This window comes from Balaenoptera ricei, chromosome 2, assembly GCF_028023285.1.
Source record: "Balaenoptera ricei isolate mBalRic1 chromosome 2, mBalRic1.hap2, whole genome shotgun sequence".
Lineage (NCBI taxonomy): Eukaryota > Metazoa > Chordata > Mammalia > Artiodactyla > Balaenopteridae > Balaenoptera > Balaenoptera ricei.
Genome location: NC_082640.1, coordinates 13,249,901 through 13,270,581, shown reverse-complemented (window position 1 = coordinate 13,270,581; position 20,681 = coordinate 13,249,901). Strand labels below are relative to the sequence as shown.

General features: G+C 41.3%; 1 protein-coding gene across 1 annotated transcript in view; it reads right to left on the bottom strand.

Annotated features, from left to right (window-relative positions):
* PIP4K2A (phosphatidylinositol-5-phosphate 4-kinase type 2 alpha) overlaps nucleotides 1-20,681 on the bottom strand; it is a 173,208-nt gene that overhangs the window by 30,565 nt on the left and 121,962 nt on the right. Inside the window, exons 5-6 of the mRNA XM_059915299.1 lie at nucleotides 11,763-11,909; nucleotides 7,571-7,609 (exon numbers count right to left, since the gene is read on the bottom strand). Coding sequence (XP_059771282.1) covers nucleotides 7,571-7,609; nucleotides 11,763-11,909 — 186 coding nt within the window. The remainder of the gene's footprint in view (nucleotides 1-7,570; nucleotides 7,610-11,762; nucleotides 11,910-20,681) is intronic.

Here is a 20,681-nt window from a genome sequence, read left to right as displayed (position 1 = left end):
CCTTTTAAATCCCAGTACATCGAGATTAACAATAAAAAAAATAACCCGCAGTTAAGGTAAGGTTTTGCCTCTGCCACCGACTGTGTGATGCAGTGTGGGAAAGTAAGCTTCTGGGTCTCAAATCGATCACATGTGAGGTGGGGAAACGGGACTCTGACCTCTTAAGGTACCTCCTGTCTCTGACGTCTCTAAGTCCACTTCCAGGGGTGATGTTTTGAGGAACAATTTGTACACATTCAATAGACGATAAAAGCATCCTAGCAGCATCCTCAGAAAAGTGGGTTTCTGTTAAACACATTCTGTAATTTCATGTCTTTGTCACAGAAACCTACACCAATGAAGGGCTAAACATTTTTGGTGAGGCTGGGAGTGGAACTGCGGTAAATGCCCTGGGTTCCTGGAAAGTGTCTAGAGGCAGAGCTGGGGAGGGACAGACGGGTAACTGAACGTTCTGCTCCTGATGATGAGCCATCAGAACCACGTCAAATACTGTGGCTTTCCTTCCTATGTATCCTTGTTTTAGGACTTCGGATTCTGCAGCAATCACCCCATTGGCTGTAACTGTCTTTCTTGGCATTGTTATTGTCATAGCAGACCAAGCCCCTGGGGATAGAACCTGAAGAAATCAAAATGAACAGAAAAAAAAGGCCACTAGCAGTAGTCTCAAGAGACTTGGGAACGAAATAAAAACAGAGCAACCCCTGTGGAGTAGCGCACAGCATCAGGGCCACAGCTCTTACTCCGGGGCTGCCTTCTTTTGATGATGCTGAAAAAGCCTTCTTTCAATGCTAGCGTGTGGTTCTTTAAACAGCCCAGATATTTTCTCCTAGCAGAAAATCCCAATGATACTAAGCCTCTGAGTTTCTCATGGACTAAAACTCAAACACCCGCTTGAGTCTTTGGCACCTGGAAAAAATGTTTACATAGCAACATGTAAACAGAAGTTGACAGTCTGTCGTTTCTGCTGCTTTTGGCCAAAGCCGGTGCCTTCACGGTGATTTACACAGAGGTTGGAAGTGTGAAAATAGAGTCTCTGGTGCACAGTAAAAATATAAACCGTCAAAGGAGCCACCGTTTCCTTTTTCTCTGCCTCACTTCTTTTTTTAAATTTTTATTTATTTTTTAAAATTTTATTGGAGTATGGTTGATTTACAATATCATGTTAGTTTCAAGTGTACAGCATAGCGATTCAGTTATACATATAGATATATTAATTCTTTTTCATATTCTTTTCCCATATAGGTTATTATAGAATATTGAGTTCCCTCTGCTATATGGTAGGTCCTTGTTAGTTATCTATTTTACATATAGTAGTGTGTATGTATGCTAATCCCAAGCTCCTAATTTATCCCCCCACCCCTCACCTTTACCCTTGGGTAACCATAAGTTTGTTTTCGAAATCTGTGAGTCTGTTTCTGTTTTGTAAATAAGTTCATTTATATCATTTAAAAAAATTAGATTCCACATGAGTGATATCATATGGTATTTGTTTTTCTCTTTCTGACTTACTTCACTTAGTATGATAACCTCTAGGCCCATCCATGTTGCTGCAAATGGCATTGTTTCATTCTTTTTCATGGCTGAGTAATATTCCATTGTATATATGTACCACATCTTTATCCAGTCATCTGTTGATGGACATTTAGGTTGCTTCCATGTCTTGGCTATTGTAACCAGTGTGACAGTGAACATTGGGGTGCATGTATCTTTTCAAATTATGGTTTTCTCTGAATATATGCCCAGGAGTGGGATTGCTGGATCATATGGTAGTTCTATTTTTAGTTTTTAAAGGAACCTGCATACTGTTCTCCATAGTGGTTGTATCAATTTACATTCCCACCAACAGTGTAGGAGGGTTACCTTTTCTCCACACCCTCGCCAGCATTTATTGTTTGTAGACTTTTTGATGATGGCCATTCTGACCAGTGTGAAGTGATACCTCATTGTAGTTTTGATTTGCATTTCTCTGATAATTAGTGATGTTGAGCATCTTTTCATGTGCTTTTTGGCCATCTGTATATCTTCATTGGAAAAATGTCTATTTAGATCTTCTGCCCATTTTTTTATTGGGTTGTTTGTTTTTTTGACATAATGCTGCATGAGCTGTTTGTATATTTTGGAGATTAGACCCTTGTCGGCTGCTTTGTTTGCAAATATTTTTTCCCATTCTGGGGTTGTCTTTTTGTTTTGATTATGGTTTCCTTTGCTGTGCAAAAGCTTTTAAGTTTCATTAGGTCCCATTTGTTTATTTTTTATTTTATTTCCATTATTCTAGGAGGTGGATCAAAAAAGATCTTGCTGCAATTTATGTCAGAGTGTTTTGCCTATGTTTTCCTCTAAGAGTTTTATAGTGTCCAGCCTTACATTTAGGTCTTTGATCCATTTTGAGTTTATTTTTATGTATGGTGTTAGAGAATGTTCTAATTTCATTCTTTTACATGTAGCTGTCCAGTTTTCCCAGCACCACTTATTCAAAAGACTGTCTTTTCTCCATTGTATATTCTTGCCTCCTTTGTCATAGATTAATTGGCCATAGGTGTGTGTATTTATTTCTGGGCTTTCTATCCTGTTCCATTGATCTACATTTCTGTGTTTGTGCCAGCACCATACTGTTTTGATTACTGTAGCTTTGTGGTATAGTCTGAAGTCAAGGAGCCCAATTCCTCCAGCTCCGTTCTTTCAAGATTGCTTTGGCTGTTTGGGGTCTTCTGTGTTTCCATACAAATTAAAAAATTTTTTGTTCCAATTCTGTGAAAAATGCCACTGGTAATTTGATAGGGGTTGCATTGAATCTGTCGATTGCCTTGGGTAGTATAGTCATTTTGACAATACTGATTCTTCCAATCCAAGAACGTGGTATATCTTTCCATCTGTGTCATCTTCAGCTTCTTTCATCAGTGTCTTATACTTTTCAGAGCACAGGTCTTTTGCCTCCTTAGGTAGGTTTATTCCTAGGTATTTTATTCTTTTTGATGTGACGGTAAATGGGATTGTTTCCTTAATTTCTCTTTCTGATCTTTTGTTGTTAGTGTATAGGAATGCAAGAGATTTATGTATTACTTTTGTATCCTGCAACTTTACCAAATTCATTGATTAGCTCTAGTAGTCTTCTGGTAGCATCTTTAGGATTTTCTATATATAGTTTCATGTCATCTGCAAACAGTGACAGATTTACTTCTTCTTTTCTAGTTTGGATTCCTTTTATTTCTTTTTCTTCTCTGATTGCTGTGGCTAGGACTTCCAAAACTATGTTGAATAATAGTGGTGAGAGTGGACATCCTTGTCTTGTTCCTGATCTTAGAGGGAATGCTTTCAGCTTTTCACCATTGAGAATGATGTTAGCTGTGGGTTTGTCATATATGGCCTTTATTCTGTTGAGGTAAGTTCCCTCTATGCCCACTTTCTGGAGAGTTTTTATTATAAACAGCTGTTGAATTTTGTCAAAAACTTTTTCTGCATCTATTGAGATGATCATATGGTTTTTATTCTTCAGTTTGTTAATGTGGTATACCACACTGATAATGATTTGTGGATACTGAAGAATCCTTGTATCCCTAGGGTAAATCCCACTTGATCATGATGTATGATCCTTTTAATGTATTGCTGGATTTGGTTTGCTAGTATTTTGTTGAGTATTTTTGCATCTATGTTCATCAATGATATTGGCCTGTAATTTTCTTTTTCTTGTGGCATCTTTTTTCTGGTTTTGGTATCAGGGTGATGGTGGTCTTATACAATGAGCTGAGTGTTCCTTCCTCTGCAATTTTTTGGAAGAGTTTCAGAAGGGTAGGTGTTAACTCTTCTCTAAATGTTTGATAGAATTTGCCTGTCAAGCCATCTGGCCCTGGACTTCTCTTTGTTGGAAGTTTTAAAATCAATTTCAGTACTTGTGATTGGTCTGTTCATATTTTGTATTTCTCCTTCCTTCAGTCTTGGAGGTTGTACCTTTCCAAGAATTTGTCTGTTTCTTCTAGGTTGTTCTTTTTATTGGCATATAGTTGTTTGTAGTAATTTCTTATGATCCTTTGTATTTCTGTGGTGTCACTTGTAACTTTTTTTCATTTCTAATTTTATTGATTTGAGTCCTTTCCCTTTTCTTCTAAAGGTTTATCAATTTTATCTTTTCAAAGAACCAGCTTTTAGTTTCATTGATCTTTTCTATTGTTTTCTTGTTTCTTTCATTTATTTCTACTCTGATCTTTATGATTCCTTTCCTTCTGCTAACTTTGGGTTTTGTTTGTTCTTCTTTCTCTAGTTGCTTTAGGTATAAGGTTAGGTTGTTCATTTGAGATTTTTCTTGTTTCCTGAGGTTAAGATTGTATTGGTATAAAATTCCCTCTTAGAAACTGCTTTTGCTGCATCCCATAGGTTTTAGATTGTTGTGTTTTTGTTGTCATTTGTCTCTGGGTATTTTCTGATTTCCTCTTTGGTTTCTTCAGTGATCCATTGGTTGTTTAGTAACATATTGTTCAGCCTCCACGTGTCTGTATTTTTTACAGTTATTTTCCTGTAACTGATTTCTAAGCTCATAGAGTTGTGGTTGGAAAAGATGCCTGATATGATTTCAGTTTTCTTAAGTTTTACAAGGCTTGATTTGTGGCCCAAGATGTGACCTATCCTGGAGAATGTTCCATGTGCACTTGAGAAGAAAGTGTATTCTGTTCTTTCAGATGGAATGTTCTATAGATATCAGTTAAGTGCACCTGGTCTAATGTGTCATTTAAGGCCTGTGTTTCCTTATTGATTTTCTGTCTGGATGATCTGTCCATTGATGAGAGTGGGTGTCCCCCACTATTACTGTGTTACTGTTGGTTTCTCCTTTTATGGCTGTTAGCATTTGCCTTTTATATTGAGGTGCTCCTATGTTGGGTGTATATATATTTACAACTGTTATATCTTCTTGGATTGATCCCTTGATCATTATGTAGAGTCCTTTGTCTCTTTTAACAGTCTTTAAAGTCTATTTTGTCTGATATGAGTATTGCTACTCCAGCTTTCTTTTGATTTCCATTTACATGAAATACCTTTTTCCATCCCCTCACTTTCAGTGTGTATGTGTCCCTAGATCTGAAGTGCATCTCTTGTAGACAACATATATATGGGTCTTGTTTTTGTATCTATTCAGCCCGTCTATGTCTTGGCTGGAGCATTTAATCCATTTACATTTAAGGTAATTATTGGTATGTATGTTCTTATTGCCATTTTGTTAATTGTTTTGCATTTGTTTTTGCAGGTCTTTTTTCTTCCCTTCCCCTTTTGTTCACTTCTCTTGTGACTTGATGACTATCTTTAGTGTTGTGTTTGGATTGTTTTTTCTTTTTTGTGTGTGTATCTACTGCAGATTTTTGGTTTGTGGTTCCCATGAGGTTTTTGGTATAGCAGTCAATATATACACAAGATTGTTTTAAGTTGCTGGTCTCTTAACTTCCAATGCATTTCCTGCATTTGTACTCTCCTGTTCTCATGATTGCTAGTTTTGACATCATATTTGTGTGTGGATGATCCCGTACCTTTATTTCATGTTTGCCTTTACCAGTGAGCTCTCCCATTCATAATTTTCTTGTTTCTAGTTGTGGCCTTTTATTTTCTGCCTAGAGAAGTTCCTTTAGGATTTGTTGTAAAGCTGGTTTGCTGGTGCTGAATTCTCTTGGCTTTTGCTTGTCTGTGAAGCTTTTGATTTCTCTGTCAAATTTGAACGAGAGCCTTGCTGGACACAGTATTCTTGGTTGTAGGTTTTTCCCTTTCATCACTTTAAATATATCATGCCACTTCCTTCTGGCCTGCAGAGTTTCTGCCGAAAAATCAGCTGATAACCTTATGGGAGTTCCCTTGTATGTTAACAACTGTTGCTTTTAACTTGATACTTTTAATATTTTTTCTTTGTCTTTAATTTTTGGCAGTTTGATTAACATGTGTCTTGGTGTATTCCTCCTTGGGTTTATCTTGTATGGGACTCTCCGTGCTTCCTGGACTTGAGTGAGTGTTTCCTTTCTCATGTTAGGCTCATCCTAGGTGACCTCATTTACACTTCCCTGTCTTTGGTCACCCTTCCCGGCAGGTTTCCCAAGCCCCCTTTTCCAGCTGAAGCCCTCTCTGCAGCCTCTCATGCCTACTGGACATCTCTGTTCTGATGCTGTGCTGACAACTCTAACTACTCCGCCTGCTCCCTTTTTCCATGAGTGGAATCAGCACCTACCCCACTGTCCAAACCAGAAAGTGTGCAGTCACCCTCCCTCCACACACACTCCCTGACACTGTTCACCTCCCATATTCAATCTCTGAGTTCTGTGGATTCTTCTTCCTAAATCTCTCTATACTCTTCCACCACCCCAGGTCGGGCCACCATCTATTCTGGATTATTTCCACAGCCACTCTAGATGACTCTTCCACCACCCCGGGTCAGGCCACCATCTATTCTGGATTATTTCCACAGCCACTCTAGATGGCCCTGCTTACCTCTGTGGCCTCCTCCCACCCTCCAATGAAAGCACCAAGTGCTCCCCCTCTGCACACACTGCTCCTTTTCTAGCTAACGCCTACTCATCCTTCAGGCTTCCAATCATCTCTTCCAGGAAGACCACCGAGCCAGATTTAGGTGCCCTTGCTATGTGTTTCCTATCAAAGAACTTACAACACGATACTGTCATTTCCTATGTAATGTCTGTATCGCTTTGCAGGACATGTCTGTGTGGTTAATTATTTTAGCCCCTGAAGCCAGGACAGTAAGCATAAAGACATTCACAAACTTCTGGATGAATAAGTAAAAGGAGATTTCCAAATCTATAAAATTCAAACCCAAACTGAGTGATATCATCCTAAATAATTTAATTGAGAAACAAAAACCTTGAGCCCAGCTTTCAGATGGTTTGGTCAAGAAAAGGCACCTCAACATGATGAGGAGTAAGCTGAGAGTATAGAGGTGCCTTTCCTGTAAGCAAATCCCCATTTGGGGCAGTTGGGGTTTGCACACAGAAAGCTGCCTCCCAAATTCTTAAACTGATTCCAGTTGAATCTGTTTATAATCCTGCATAATTAACAAAATGTGGTTCAAGTATTACCTAATGTCCAGTGACTCAGAAAAAAGAGTCTCCTCGTCCATCTCTAAGTCTTTACACACAAAAAATACTCTAATTAGATCTTAACATTTTATAGTTGGAAAGGAGCTTGAAGCTCATTAAGCCAATATTTTATTGGTGAATTTGAAGCTCAACACTGTCGTTTTACAGGTGAGAAAACTGGGGCTCAGGGAGGCAGAGAAACTGACTCAAGGTCACACCTGGCCTGTTAGTCATAAAGTGGGGTTAGGACTCAGGTGCTGGGTTGTACCTGCCAGTCTGGAGCGTGCTGACAGCAGAGGCGGCTGTTTTCTCAAGATCACATTGATGGGAAATGTCTCACACACACCTCAAACTAATAACTACTTCACTGTCCAACAGGGCAGCCAACCTGAGGGAGAGAACTGGAGGGGAACGTTCCTCAGGCCCGTGAAGAGCTTCTCACTGTAGTGGAGGGGAAATGGCTAGAACCGCATGCCCGCGGGAGTGAGGTGAGAGAGCCGCCGGGCACTTACCTTTTCTTTGTCACTTGCTTCCCTAGCCACTGTAGAGCCCTGAAAGAGAAAGAGATAATGAAAACACGCGCACGCGAGGTATCAGCTTCACATGAAATATGCAAACGCTCCAGGGCAGAGCACGGAAATAAATGAGCACCGACTTTGCTCTGGCCCCTCCCCGCGTGTGCTGCACCCTCTGCAGGGATTTCCGTCCACCTGTCTCCAACCCCTTCCCTGCCGTGTCACCTGTGCTCTCTTCTCCCTGGTTCCTGTCCTGCTGGAAATCAGAAAACCCGACAATCACGTGAACAATGACTTACTAAACGTGGAGTCAAACATCAATCGCCACAAATGGTTGGTTTGAGGGTCTGCAAAGTGAAGTGGGCCGTCAGCTGGCCGCAGTGACCACTGGGGCATAGAGGCCTCTTTCCCACGCTGCGTCCTCTAGGTGGGGGCGTGCCCTGGGCCCCGACTGCCCGTCTCCCCTGGCTTAGGGCTACTGACGAATGTGCTTCCTCACTTACCATGACTAAGACCCAGTGGGTACTTCCCGGCCCCTTTCACTTTGGAGGTCCCTTCAAACACACGTCTCCTTGCACCGCTTCTGTGTCAGAACCTAGGCTGAGCACAGAGGTATAAAGTAGAAGAAAACACAGTTCTTGGTCGCAGCAATTTCTACTCTACCGCACTGGTTTTCAAAATGATGCCCTCGGTTCTGTGTTGTCTGAAATGACCGAGTCCTCCTGATGTTGACAGGGGTGCTTTGGGGTAGAGTTCAAGAACAGAAACTGTCCTTTGTTTGTGGAAGATCTTAATGCAAAAGAAAGATTAGGAAACAAATGGCCAGTGAATTCCTAACTTTGTTAATACAACAGTGAGCATTTATCCTTTGTGCTCCGTGGTGACCATCGCGGTGTCTCACCCAGCAACGCCCAGTGTTTGTTTGCTGAGTAAACGGCTGGAGGAGGGTCACAGCCCGACTGACTGCTCTCCCTCCCCTCCCAGCACTGGATGCCCAGACTATGACTAGGTCAGTGGAGCGATCCATTTACCTGACTATCTTTTAAGTAGATATTTATTGGCCTGGAATACTTGCATTAGCCAATCATTAAGAATGTGTATGTGACTTGGGAAAATTTAAAGTAGCTTCTAGGTTGGCCACTCTGAACATTTTTGCTGTATGACCATCTTGCCTTCGAGCAGCTCAGGCATGAGTCAGGGTGTGTGTAACGTGCTCACAGATGGGGAGCCTCCTTTCACTGCGGAAGGGGGCCGAGCCCAGGCCAGGGGCTCCCTGGGGCCACTTCTCCATCTGCCCCATGCTCAGCATTCCCAGGTCTGGTGGATCCGAAAGACCCTGCTGCCAACCCAGGGAAGATGCTCGAAGCTTCTGGGGGATGTGTCGGAGGAGCACAGAGCTGACCCAGCAAGTGAAGATGAACCGTGTAAACTGTTTGTGAAGGAAAGCCCTCTGCCTGGCTGAGCCCAGCAGCTGTCACTTGCAATGGTTTGTTTTTTCCTTTACAGATTCTTGAATTCGGGCCATAGTATCTTCCTCTATACACTGACTGACTGCTAACAAAGAATGTTCCCAAATTTAAAGGGGAGGGGGGGCTTAATACTCAAGTATTAAATACTTGTAACACCTGGGTCTCTGTATCTTTAACCAAGTTTTTTAGTCTCTGTGTGTGTTTTCCCTCTAGGATATAATTTACTCTGCTCCTGATTCTCACTGAAGCTTCGTCTCTATGTAAAAATGCAGAGCATTAGCCTGGAAAAACTCATCCAAATTTAAATTCATTCAGAATTTAAAAATTAAAACAAAATTAGAAACGTAAGTCAGTCAAGGCTGAGAGTTTGAGCCATGAAATGATGCCAGATGCCCAGGTTCCCTCACAACGGCAAGTACTGGCAAGAAAAGTTTATTCTACAAGCTAAAAAGGGAGATGAAATCATGACATCCAAGGTTAAAACTATAACATCCAGTCTATAAGCGTAATTTACATCAGGATATGCTTGAACAGGATATGCTCAAGCAGGATATGCTTAAGATAGAGGCACTACCTTAAGCATTTCCAGGGGATAAAAAAGTAGAACCAAAACAACTGCCTTTAAGGGACTTAGTAGTAGAATGGATGAGACAATGAACATTCATCCACTCCTCCCCATATGCCGTGCGTTATGCTGGACGTGACACATACGTATCTCATTAATCCTCACAGCAGCGGAGGTAAGAGCATCTCTGTTCTACAGATGAAGAAACTGTGGCTCATAGAGGTTCAGCATCTTGCACACAGCTAACAAGTAGTAAAACCAGGACATGCGGCTTCAGAGGTCATCTGGCTTCTTACATGGGAGAGTCAGGCCAATGAAAAGACCTATAATACTCAGCAGAGTGAGCTAAGTAACACTGCAAAGGGCCTCATGAGAGAGATGGTTCCAAAGAGCCCCGTAGCCCTGTAGGCTGGGATTTCCACCTATAAAATAGCTACGACTTGGAGGCAGGACAGAGCAAAGCTGTATTTGGGAAGCGTATATAGTTCATCTGAACTCCACAGGGTAGGAGATAAGCCTAGAACATTCCCCCTCCCTTAGACTAGCATTTCTCAAAGCATAGTTCAGCACCCAGGGGTCTGCAAAGTCAAAACTATCTTTATAATAATTCTGAGACACTATTTGCCTATTTCACCATCTTGATATTTGCATGGATACTGCAAATACAATGGTGGGTAAAACTGTTGGCAGCTTAGCACAAAGCCAGCAGAGGCACCAAATGGTATTAGTAGAGTTTGTCATAAAACATATGAATAGCCTTGAGGAAGCAGTTCACCTAACTCAGTAAATCCATCATTCCAAATAACCAAAGCATGATGTAGCCAGACCAATGCGTGCAAACAGACTGACGGATTTTAAAAAGTTCACTGAAGGGATTTCAGATTCCACGCTGTAACTCAGCTTTGAGAAATTACCACTTGTCAGGTTAAGGTGTGATATCAAAGGAAAACATCCACAAATTTCTGAAAAAGTTATTAAAAACTCCTCCTCTCCTTTTCCAACTACATATTTGTGTAAGGTCTGATTTTCTTCATACACTTCAATCAAATAACTTGGCAACAGGTGGACAGCCAAACCAGACAGGATGTTCTAACTGTCTCACCAAACCTGACATTAGACTTGCAAAGATATAAAACAATGCTACCTGTTCCACGAAACTTTTTGATTTGGAAGATATTTTTCATAAAGATATGCTAACATGTAATGGTTTTACTATTTTAAATAAGTTTTTTTCAATGATGTTTCATTTCTAATATTGTAAGTATTAGTAGACATAACCTACATAAGCAGAAGCTTTTTGGGGTCCTCTTTTAAGGGTGTGAAGGAGTCTGAGATCAAAAAATTCGAGATCCACTGATGAAGACCAAAGGTTGGAAAACTTTTTCTGAAAAGGGTCAGAGGGGTAGTGTTTCGGGCTTTGTGGTCCAAAACGGTCTCTATGGTAACTACTCAACTCTGCTGTTGTTATAGTGCAACCACATACGATACACAAACCACAGGCATTGTGGGATTCCAATAAAACTATTTACAAAAATGGCCATGTTGGCCGTGCCATGGAGGCAGGTCACAGTCTGCCTGCTCCTGACCTGGACGTTGCCTATGTCGGTGATCCCAGAAGTCAGATCCCCTCACTCCACAATCAGAATTTCCAGTGGTCCGCCTCTCACTTGAGGTCTCTGAAACAGCCTGTCTCCAGGCCCGCTCCTCCGCCTATCCCTCACCTCCTTCAGCTCTGCAGTGAAGCGAAACCCTGTTCAAAACCGCATCCCTTCCCCGTGCTTCCTGTCTTTACTTCTGTCCATGGCACTGATCACTTCCTAGTATACTCCATGATTTACTTACTCCTTTTACTTATTACCATCCGTCTTCACCCACCAGAATGTCAGCTCGTTGAGAGCAGGTTTGGTCTGTTTTGTTCATCAAACTATTCCCAGCACCTAAAGCAGTGCCTGGCACATAGCTGGTGTTCAATACATACTTGTTGAATAAAATAGACGTGGTATCTCTCGTAGGTACAAGTGGTCCTCGCTTAACACAAAGGAGCGCTCCTGGCAGCTTTGAGCTCTGGGCGCCTCCTAACTGCTCAGCATGATCAATTACATACAACGTGGATGACCAAGCTTAATGAATAGAAGTTAATAAAAATCAATCTTACCTTTAAGTCATATTTCCTATATACAGATAAACGGTGGCTGAACACATTTCTTGTAACAATCACATATATTTCAACTCCATCAACATTAAGCCGGTACATGCCCAGGAACTGGGGAAGAAGGGTGATCCCATGACATTCCACTATATACTGCATAGGAGAGAAAGAAAAAAGGGGGGGAAATGATCCAGTCAAAAGGTGTTCATTCAGATGTAAAATGTAACTCTTCTGCTATGGTGTTTATACAAAGTGATAATGGTTTATACAACTATTAACGTCCTGTTTACAGAAAATGACCATGTTTGTACTGCCTTCAGCAGTACAGGTCTGCGTCCACTGTGCAGACACAGATAAGAAAATTCAACTCTATCTCGAGAGATATTTTCTCCCTAACAAACATTCCAAACTAATTTGTAAAGTCAAAACTTGGATATAATGGCGTAGGGTGAGAGGACAAGTGATTGGTCCTTTCTGTAATTCCTTTAAAGTGAAATCACACTCTACCTGGGGCTGCCATCTTCCTCCCTAGAAGCCTTTACGATGATTTCATGAGGTTGAGGCAGCGTGACTTGGCCACTAAAATCAACTCCTTTAACAGTGTTGAAGTCGAGGTTAAAAAGGAAATTGTGGAGAAAGGTCAGTGTTAGAAGCTGGGAGAGTCGGGCTCCAGTCCTGGTTTTCCTGTTTCTTATTGAGACTCTAATGTTTAAATTGCCCACTGGTCTCCCAAGGCAAAAGGAATAAAAACAAAAATCAACAAATGGGACCTAATCAAACTTACAAGCTTTTGCACAGCAAAGGAAACCATAAACAAAATGAAAAGACAACCTACAGAATGGGAGAATATATTTGCAAACGAAGCGACCGGCAAGGGCTTAATTTCCAAAATATACAAACAGCTCATAAAACTCAACAACAGCAAAAAACCAACAACCCAATCGAAAATTGTTTTTTTGAAAAACACTTCTCCAAAGAAGAAATACACATGGCCAACAGGCACATGAAAAGATGCTCAGCATCGCTGATTATTAGAAAAATGCAAATCAAAACTACAATGAGGTATCACCTCACACCAGTCAGAATGGCCACCATTAAAATGTCTACAAATAACAAATGCTGGAGAGGGTGTGGAGAAAAGGGAACCCTGCTACTGTGTTGGTGGGAATGTAAATTGGTGCAGCCACTATGGAAAATAGTATGGAGGTTCCTCAAAAAACTAAAAATAGAGTTGCCATATGATCCAGCAATCCCACTCCTGGGCATATACTGAGAAAAAATGATACTTTGAAAAGATACATGCACCCCTATGTTCATAGCAGCACTATTCACAGTAGCCAAGACATGGAAACAACCTAAATGTCCATCCACAGAGGAATGGATAAAGAAGATGTGGTATGTATATACAATGGAATATTACTCAGCCATCAAAAAGAATTGAATAATGCCATTTGCAGCAACATGGATGGACCTAGAGATTATCATACTAAGCGAAGTAAGTAAACAAGAAAGACAAATGCCATATATCACTTATATATGGAATCTAAAATACGATATAGATCAACATAGCTATGAAACAAAAACAGACTCACAGCTATAGAGAAGACTTGTGGTTGCCAAGGGGGAGGGAGGGCAGGAATGGGAATTTGATTTTAGCAGAGGCAAACTATTATATATAGGATGGATAAACAACATCATACTGTATAGCACAGGGAACTATATTCAATATTCTGTGACAAACCATAGTGGAAAAGAATATGAAAAGAATATATATATGTATAACTGAGTCACTTTGCTGTACAGCAGAAATTAATACAACATTATAAATTAACTATACTTCAATAAAGTTAAAAAAAGTAATTTATGAAAAAATATTCTTCTTTTTTTGGATACATTAAAATGAATACTTTGTATATTTACAAGTGACATTGAATAAAAAATTCATGTCAATGAAGAAATAAATAAACTGCCCACCAGAGCAGTGGTGTGAAAAAGGGCTTGCCCTCGCTCTACAGACAGATGGACACTCTCTGGCCCCATGTTGGATTCATCAAATCCACTGAACAAGTCCCAGAACTGACACCATTTCCAAGGAGAGTTGCAAAAACACAACATGAGTTTATCAGTCTTGAATGACCATACTCTAAAAGGCCACAAGATGGAGACACTTCTCCTCAAAAGACCATCCTTACAAACTGGGTCCCATTGCACCTTCCAAAGGAAAGTTAGGTTTTCCTTTCTTTAAAATGAAGGGGAAAGAAGATTTCAAAAAAGCTCTTTTATTCCCATGACATGTGTGTGAACTCTCTAGGATAACTGAACAGCATGAGTAACATGATTCCAAAATTGTAAAAATTGGACCTATTGTGCCTATTTACAGAGATGTGTCTGGAAGAATGGTCACCATGGTAATGGTGAAATTTAGGGTAACTGCTTTCTTCCTTTTTCAAAAAGCAAAAAAAATATTCTTGAATTTTTCTGTTGTACAGTGAACATTTTATAAAAATACGAAAGTAATCAGAATGCCCTTTCAAACTTCTTAGTGGTAAATACTGTAATAATCAACTCTGATAATATTAAACCATCTTAAGATTTTTTTTAAAAAAAGCCTTTAGTCTTTATCATTAAAGAAAAGATGAACAGCATCAGTAGAGGAGTTTGATTTTTGCCACCCAGAGTTTTGGAAGACTTTAAAGATGCTCCTGCCCTTAAAAAAAATCTTACTGACCATAATTGAGCTACATATTTTAGTTTGATGGATTTTTCTGAGTTTCACCCCCAACCTGTTCTTAATGTGAAGTCTGATCAGAGGAACATTTTCTATTTCTCGCCTTTCAAAAAACAGTAAATTAACTTGATTTTCGCTAATGCAAAACAGGTGGTAAAGAGCTCTTGGCTGAAATGAAGATTTCTCACATCTGATGTAAAGAAATAAAGAGTGGTTGTCTGGTACCTCTGAAGAGAGATGGTTGGATGGGCCTTAAACACATGGAGGCACACAGGTTTCCGTTCGGCTGTTCAAGTCCCCTGCCTTTGTGCCATTCTGCTCAGTTATTCTCATCATGGCCTATCTTTTAAAAGTCCTGCTGGCAGAAGATGTCTCTTAGATCAAAATCTTGGTACAGAGTCACAGAGCACCCAGAACAGAGCAGATACTGACCACTGTCCATATTGATGAGTATGTTAAGGAAACCTGACTACTACACAGGAAATCACCGACAAGCTGTTTTCTTCCCCCAGGGGAAAACACACATACAGATTACATTCCACAACTCCTCTATCTTTAAGATTAAATCAATTACTCCATGTTAAAAAAATAGATCAAATTTGATCCACTTCAGCAGCAAGTTTCTATGTGCACTTGTTCTCAAAGGCAAGGCTCACCTATGAGGCTCTCTGATGAACACCTTGAAAAATAGAGATTTAATAAACTTAAAACTCCTGAGTTTATAAATATGTACAAAACCACAACCACAGAAAGCCTATCGTGTTAGAGTCCAGTATTGACAAGCAGCGGTTGGTAGCAAAGGTTTAGAAAGCATTTATGCGTCCAGACTTTGCAGAAGAGAAAACTCTCCCAGCGAACTGAATTTCTGGGTGCGGGCACTGGGAAGACACCGTTTCCTGTCAGTGGAGGAATGTCTCACTGGGTCTGTGAGCCCCCAGCTGGGGCACCACTGCACAAGGAGTCACTGCGTGTGGGAGTTGACACAAACAGGCCCAGATATGATTCCTCTCAGATTCTTCACCAGCTGACCCGGGAAATGCTGTGCACACACCCCTACACCAGTGGGCACATCTATGAGGGTTCCCCCGCCCCACAAACAGCTGGGCGTTATCCCACATCTAGGGAGACCGTAAACTCATGGCCACACCACGCTGCTCGAGCCTTCCTGACCCAGCTCCACATTCACTAGCTGTGTGACCTTGGGGAATTATTCAACCTCTCTCTGTCTCTGCATTTGGAGATGACGCATAATATTAGTAGCTAGAGCACAGGGGTTCTGTGAAGGGTGTGAAGATCAGGGAAACAGCACTGGAAGGACAGCGGTGATTCAAGCAGGAGCCGATGAAACCAGGACCCTGGGGCGAGGGGTGGGAAAGGAAGTAGGGAAGGAGAGGGCGAGGGAGGCGAGGCTTCCACCTGACGTGCTCCTCAAATGCTCCCTGAGAAACGGATTCTATTTAAAGGCAGGATGGGAACTCCCAATTTCAGGGGATCTCCACAGAACAGGCTTTCCAAAAATGAATAATGTTGCATGTGTGTGTATTTGTTTACAAAGTGAGGCAATATTTTTGTAAATATAAAAGAAACACTAAAAAATTCTATTTCTCACTCATGTTGCTTTTGGGGTCAGAACTCTAAGCACTTCCCCTTCAAAAGCTTAATCGCTGACAAATTAACAAAACCGCCTGTAAACAAATGCTGCCAATATTATTTTAAAGGAGTGTATTGGTGGCACTACAGAATCATGATCAGTTTTTTGGCACGAGCAACCTTCTCTTAATAGTTAAAAACATCCTCAGCATCTATTAATTCCTTTTTAACATTGTTGATTTGACTACAAGACAATCTAAGGATGAATCTTTGCTTCCTTCTTTTTACATGCTTAATTTCCAATTCTTGTAATTGCAAGAATGGAGAAATAGCGACTTAATCCCGAGGGTCACTCTTTAAAAAAGGTGTAGGGGAATTCCCTGGTGGTCCGGTGGTCAGGACTCAGCGCTTCCACTGCCAGGGTGCAGGTTCAATCCCTGGTCGGGGAACTAAGATCCCACAAGCAGCTCGGCGTGGCCAAAAAATATAAAATAAAATAAGATAAATGAAATAAAATAAAATAAAATAAAAAATAAAATAAAAATAAAATAAGTGTAGGTATTTCTTTCACTTTCAACCACTGTCCTGATGTGGCTACAAGGCAATCCTGCCTCACTGGCAAAGGACATAACGCAGATGTTCCTTGTCTGCCATGTTAAAATCTCAATTTACAGACTCAACAGGTGCAGTGCCCTAGTGCCGCCCAGTAGACTCTTTCCTAGAGGTCAGATGAGTCTGTGGACTTCTGCCCTCTGCCACTCTGAGGTCCCAAGGGAGATAAGAGGTCACAAGTGGACCAAACACTAGGCAAGGCTGGTCCTCCACGTGTGGATCAGGAATTAAGAGCGCACATCTGCCAGAGGGATGACTGTTATGAGAGCCCCAGCTGTGTATGTACGAGCCTGCAGAGCCTTCCTTTCAGCGGCTCCTTAGATTCGGTCCTTTCCCAGAGGCCTTCCCATCTGCGGCCCAAAGCTGGCCCGTTATTTCCACCCCTCCAGGCTCTCTAGGTCACCTTCTCTCACATCAAACAGGGAAAGTCTTGTCTGGCACACGAACTGGCAGCTTTCAGATGCCTGCAATTCAGCGACGACACTGAGCTTCCATCTGAATAAGGCATGGAATAGTTAGTCCCAAATTTTTAACAAGTGACCTTGATGGTCATCAATTCTTCTTACACTTACTGTATGGAGCTAAAACCATCACAAGTATTCTTGGGATCAGCGTCCATATTCTCAGTGTTAAACTCACATTACCTACATTTGCATTTTAATAATATTGTTTTTTATTAAGTATTTTTCACTTTTGCATTTTCATAGCCGGATGCCTCGTGTCACCTTGCGTTGTCATTTATCCTGCGGTGGCTTCTGTTTTTTCCAAGAGTGCTTCTCAGACACTTGTATTTGCTGGCAATGTTCATCTGTAACCAATAACAGTTTTTACTTTTTTCTGTCTTCTTTTAAAAAATATCTTCTTGTACAAAACTCCATGGTGGCACCAGTAAAGGCAAATTTTATCTCTTCATTAGTCTCCCTTAGAGCTTTTTCCTGTATAACAGCTTGTCAGAACTGTAATGTAATGACAAACTGACGTGGTGAAATAGGAATTTTAAAAACATAAAATGCAATAGCCACAAGATCTCGGTTTCCTTTGCTCTTGGGTGCTCAACAAGAATAACAAGTATTATGAATCCCTGATTTGTTGCTTCTTCTCATGCAAAATGAAATGCCATTAAAAGATTCACAGCTGACTGAAGGTTTCAGCAGAGAGGATTCTAAGTGATGTACTGGAACGGATAAATATTTATATCTCCGCATGATAGTGTGAACCTGGGCTCCAGCTCTTGGAAATTGCTGTTATTATCATGTTTCACTCATTTTTTTTAGAGGCTTGAAGTGACAATTTAATATAGCATCAAATTAATACTTCAATGTAAAGTCTTGCTTCAGTTAATGTTTTTGAAAGGTTAAATTATTTGTCATCCTTATTGTGCCTCTGCCTATGTTTATAGATCGTTCCAACAACATTCTTTTCATAAGGGTAGGGGGGAGAGAAAGAAAGAAAAAGGGAAAGAAAGAAGGAAGGAGGGAAGGAGAGAAAAAGGAAAGAGGAAAAAAAGGAAGGAAGGAAAAAAGAAAGAAAAGACAGAAAGAAAGAAGCCAGCCTGAAATTAAGGATTGGTTTGCTTTAAAAGGACCGAATAAATAAATAATCCAAACATTCCTTGAATATTTTGAATTATCCTTCAAAATTCCTTGAATTTTGGGATAATGGTCTGTGTCCGTTAATATGATATCTTTTGGTTTCAAATAGTTTTAAGTCATAAAAGAATGTAAGGATGACTCCATTTAAGCTAATGTAAGTATAAAATTTTACTGCTTTTCTTAAACTTAATAAAAAGCAGGCTTAAAAGGAATAAACATTCCTCTGCAGTATTTACAAACATTCTTAGTACTGAGATATTGCAGAATATACCTGAATGCAAACATTGGTGCTCCTAACTCTGTTTGTTATGCTGTTCTAAAGACCCATACATAACATCACCATTAAAGATGAAGTGACTTTGTAAAAAACACCTTATCAGGGACTTCTCTGGCGGTCCAGTGGTTAGGACTCTGAGCTCTCACTGCCAAGGGCCCAGGTTCAATCCCTGGTCGGGGAACTAAGGTCCCATAAGCCGTGCAGTGTGGCCAAAAAGACCAAAAAAAAACCCAAAACAAAAAAACTCACCTTACCGTAAGTACAGATGGAGTTGACTCAGCGGTTACAACTGAAATGCAGACGGACTGCCCCGAGCATCCCGGCGCTACGCGCTCTGGGAGGCCCGGCTGCCGGCTCTGGCGCGCAGTCGGCAGCCTTTGGTTGGCAGCTCCTTCTGGGCCTGCCTTCCTGTCCCTTTGGCCCAACATGGCAGCATCTGGGTAGAGGACCCCAAAGGGCCCCCCCAGGTTGGCGGTGTCCTGGGGGGGCCTGCCTGGAAGCCTGCCCTCCCCTCTGTCCAGTCCTCCCCCCTTCCTCTTCCTGCACTGGCTTCCATCACCAATCGGTATCCTGACTCCACATGCTGTGGGCTTTCTGCTCGGGCCAGTCACTCCCGAGCAGCAGACACAGGGGGCAACAAATGCAGGACCTCCAGGGACGGCAGAGCTTAGCACTACCGGAGAGAGAACTTGAAGAGTTAGGCATAAAGCGTTTGAAGAAATAAAAGGATGCAAGTTCAGAAAGGAGCATATTATATAATGAAAAACGATCAGGAGTGCACTGGTGGATTTTTTCAAATGGAACTTCTGGAAGGAAAAATATGATCTTTGAAATAAAATATCATTGGACGGGGAGGCAACAGATTAGAACAGCTGAATAGAGAATTAGGAGTGGGTGACACAGTTGAGAAATTTACCCCAAACTGAGCAGAGATGTTTGGAGACGGAAAACGGGAAAGGAAAGTGAAGTGCCGTGGAGGCTAGAATGAAAATGTCAAATCCGTAGATGTTGGAGAGAGGCGGGGAGACAGGCGATATATGAAGAAAAAAGAACAACGGGAATTCCAGAAACTGGAGATAACGTGCTGCAGGAAACACGTGCTGATGAGTGGGCCGCGCAGCTGGAAACCTGGGGAACGACGGCTGGGACGCTGGGAACAGGCGGTGATGCCCCCATCTGCAAAGTGTCTGCAGAGTGGAACTGGAAGGGGCGCTCCCCAGGCCACAGGGACCCTGGAGGTGGCAGCGCCTCCCAGACTTTACTAAGAGAGAAGCAAGGAAAGTATGTGCAGCTTCTGAAGGCACAGAGGCTCTGCTGGGAGTTGCCCTGAATCTCATAGTTCCAGGTGCTTATAGGGCTTAAAACTTTAATGTGTTTTTCACATTTCGACTGGCCTTTCCTCCAAAGAGAACAAAAAAGCCAAAGAGCAGACTCGGAACGTTTCTCCTGCTCTGGAAAGCTGGTCCTGTGCTGCCACTTACAGGGGCTTCGTCAGCATCACCCGGGAGCACGTGAAGAACACAGCATCTCAGGTCCACCCAAGATCTACTGAGTTGGAATGTAAATTTTTTACAAGATGCGCGGGGGTTCCGTCTATAATTGGCAGTTTGGGAAGCGCTGACGGAGTGTGTAACTTCTTCTCTTTGGGCACCACGCCCTCAATTTTTAAATTTTAATTTTTGGCTTTTATGGGACCTGTTTTCTCAGTTTCTCTGTTTGTGGCCAATGTGACTGTCCGTGGGAGGATAAAAAGATGTACTCCAAGGAGGTTCCAAAAAAGTCAAGCATTCACCCCCAAATCCTTTACTGAAACTTGAGGTACTAGCTAGCTTTTTCAACAAGGATTTCAGATTTTTAGATGTAACTTCTAGATTTGGCTCAAGTTACTGTCTCCCAAATAACAAAGGATAAGAAAGGATTTTTAGGTTACTTTATCAATTTTGTCAATTTGTCAACTCAGTCACTTTGAAATAAAAAAATAAATTTAAACACTACATTTCAAAAACATAAAAGATATTCCTAACACTATTTTCATAAGGCATTTCTTGATCGTTTGCATTGGCATTGGAACTTGTTCCCTCCCCTAAAATTTCTAAAATTTTATTGACATCAACTCTTAATTAAAG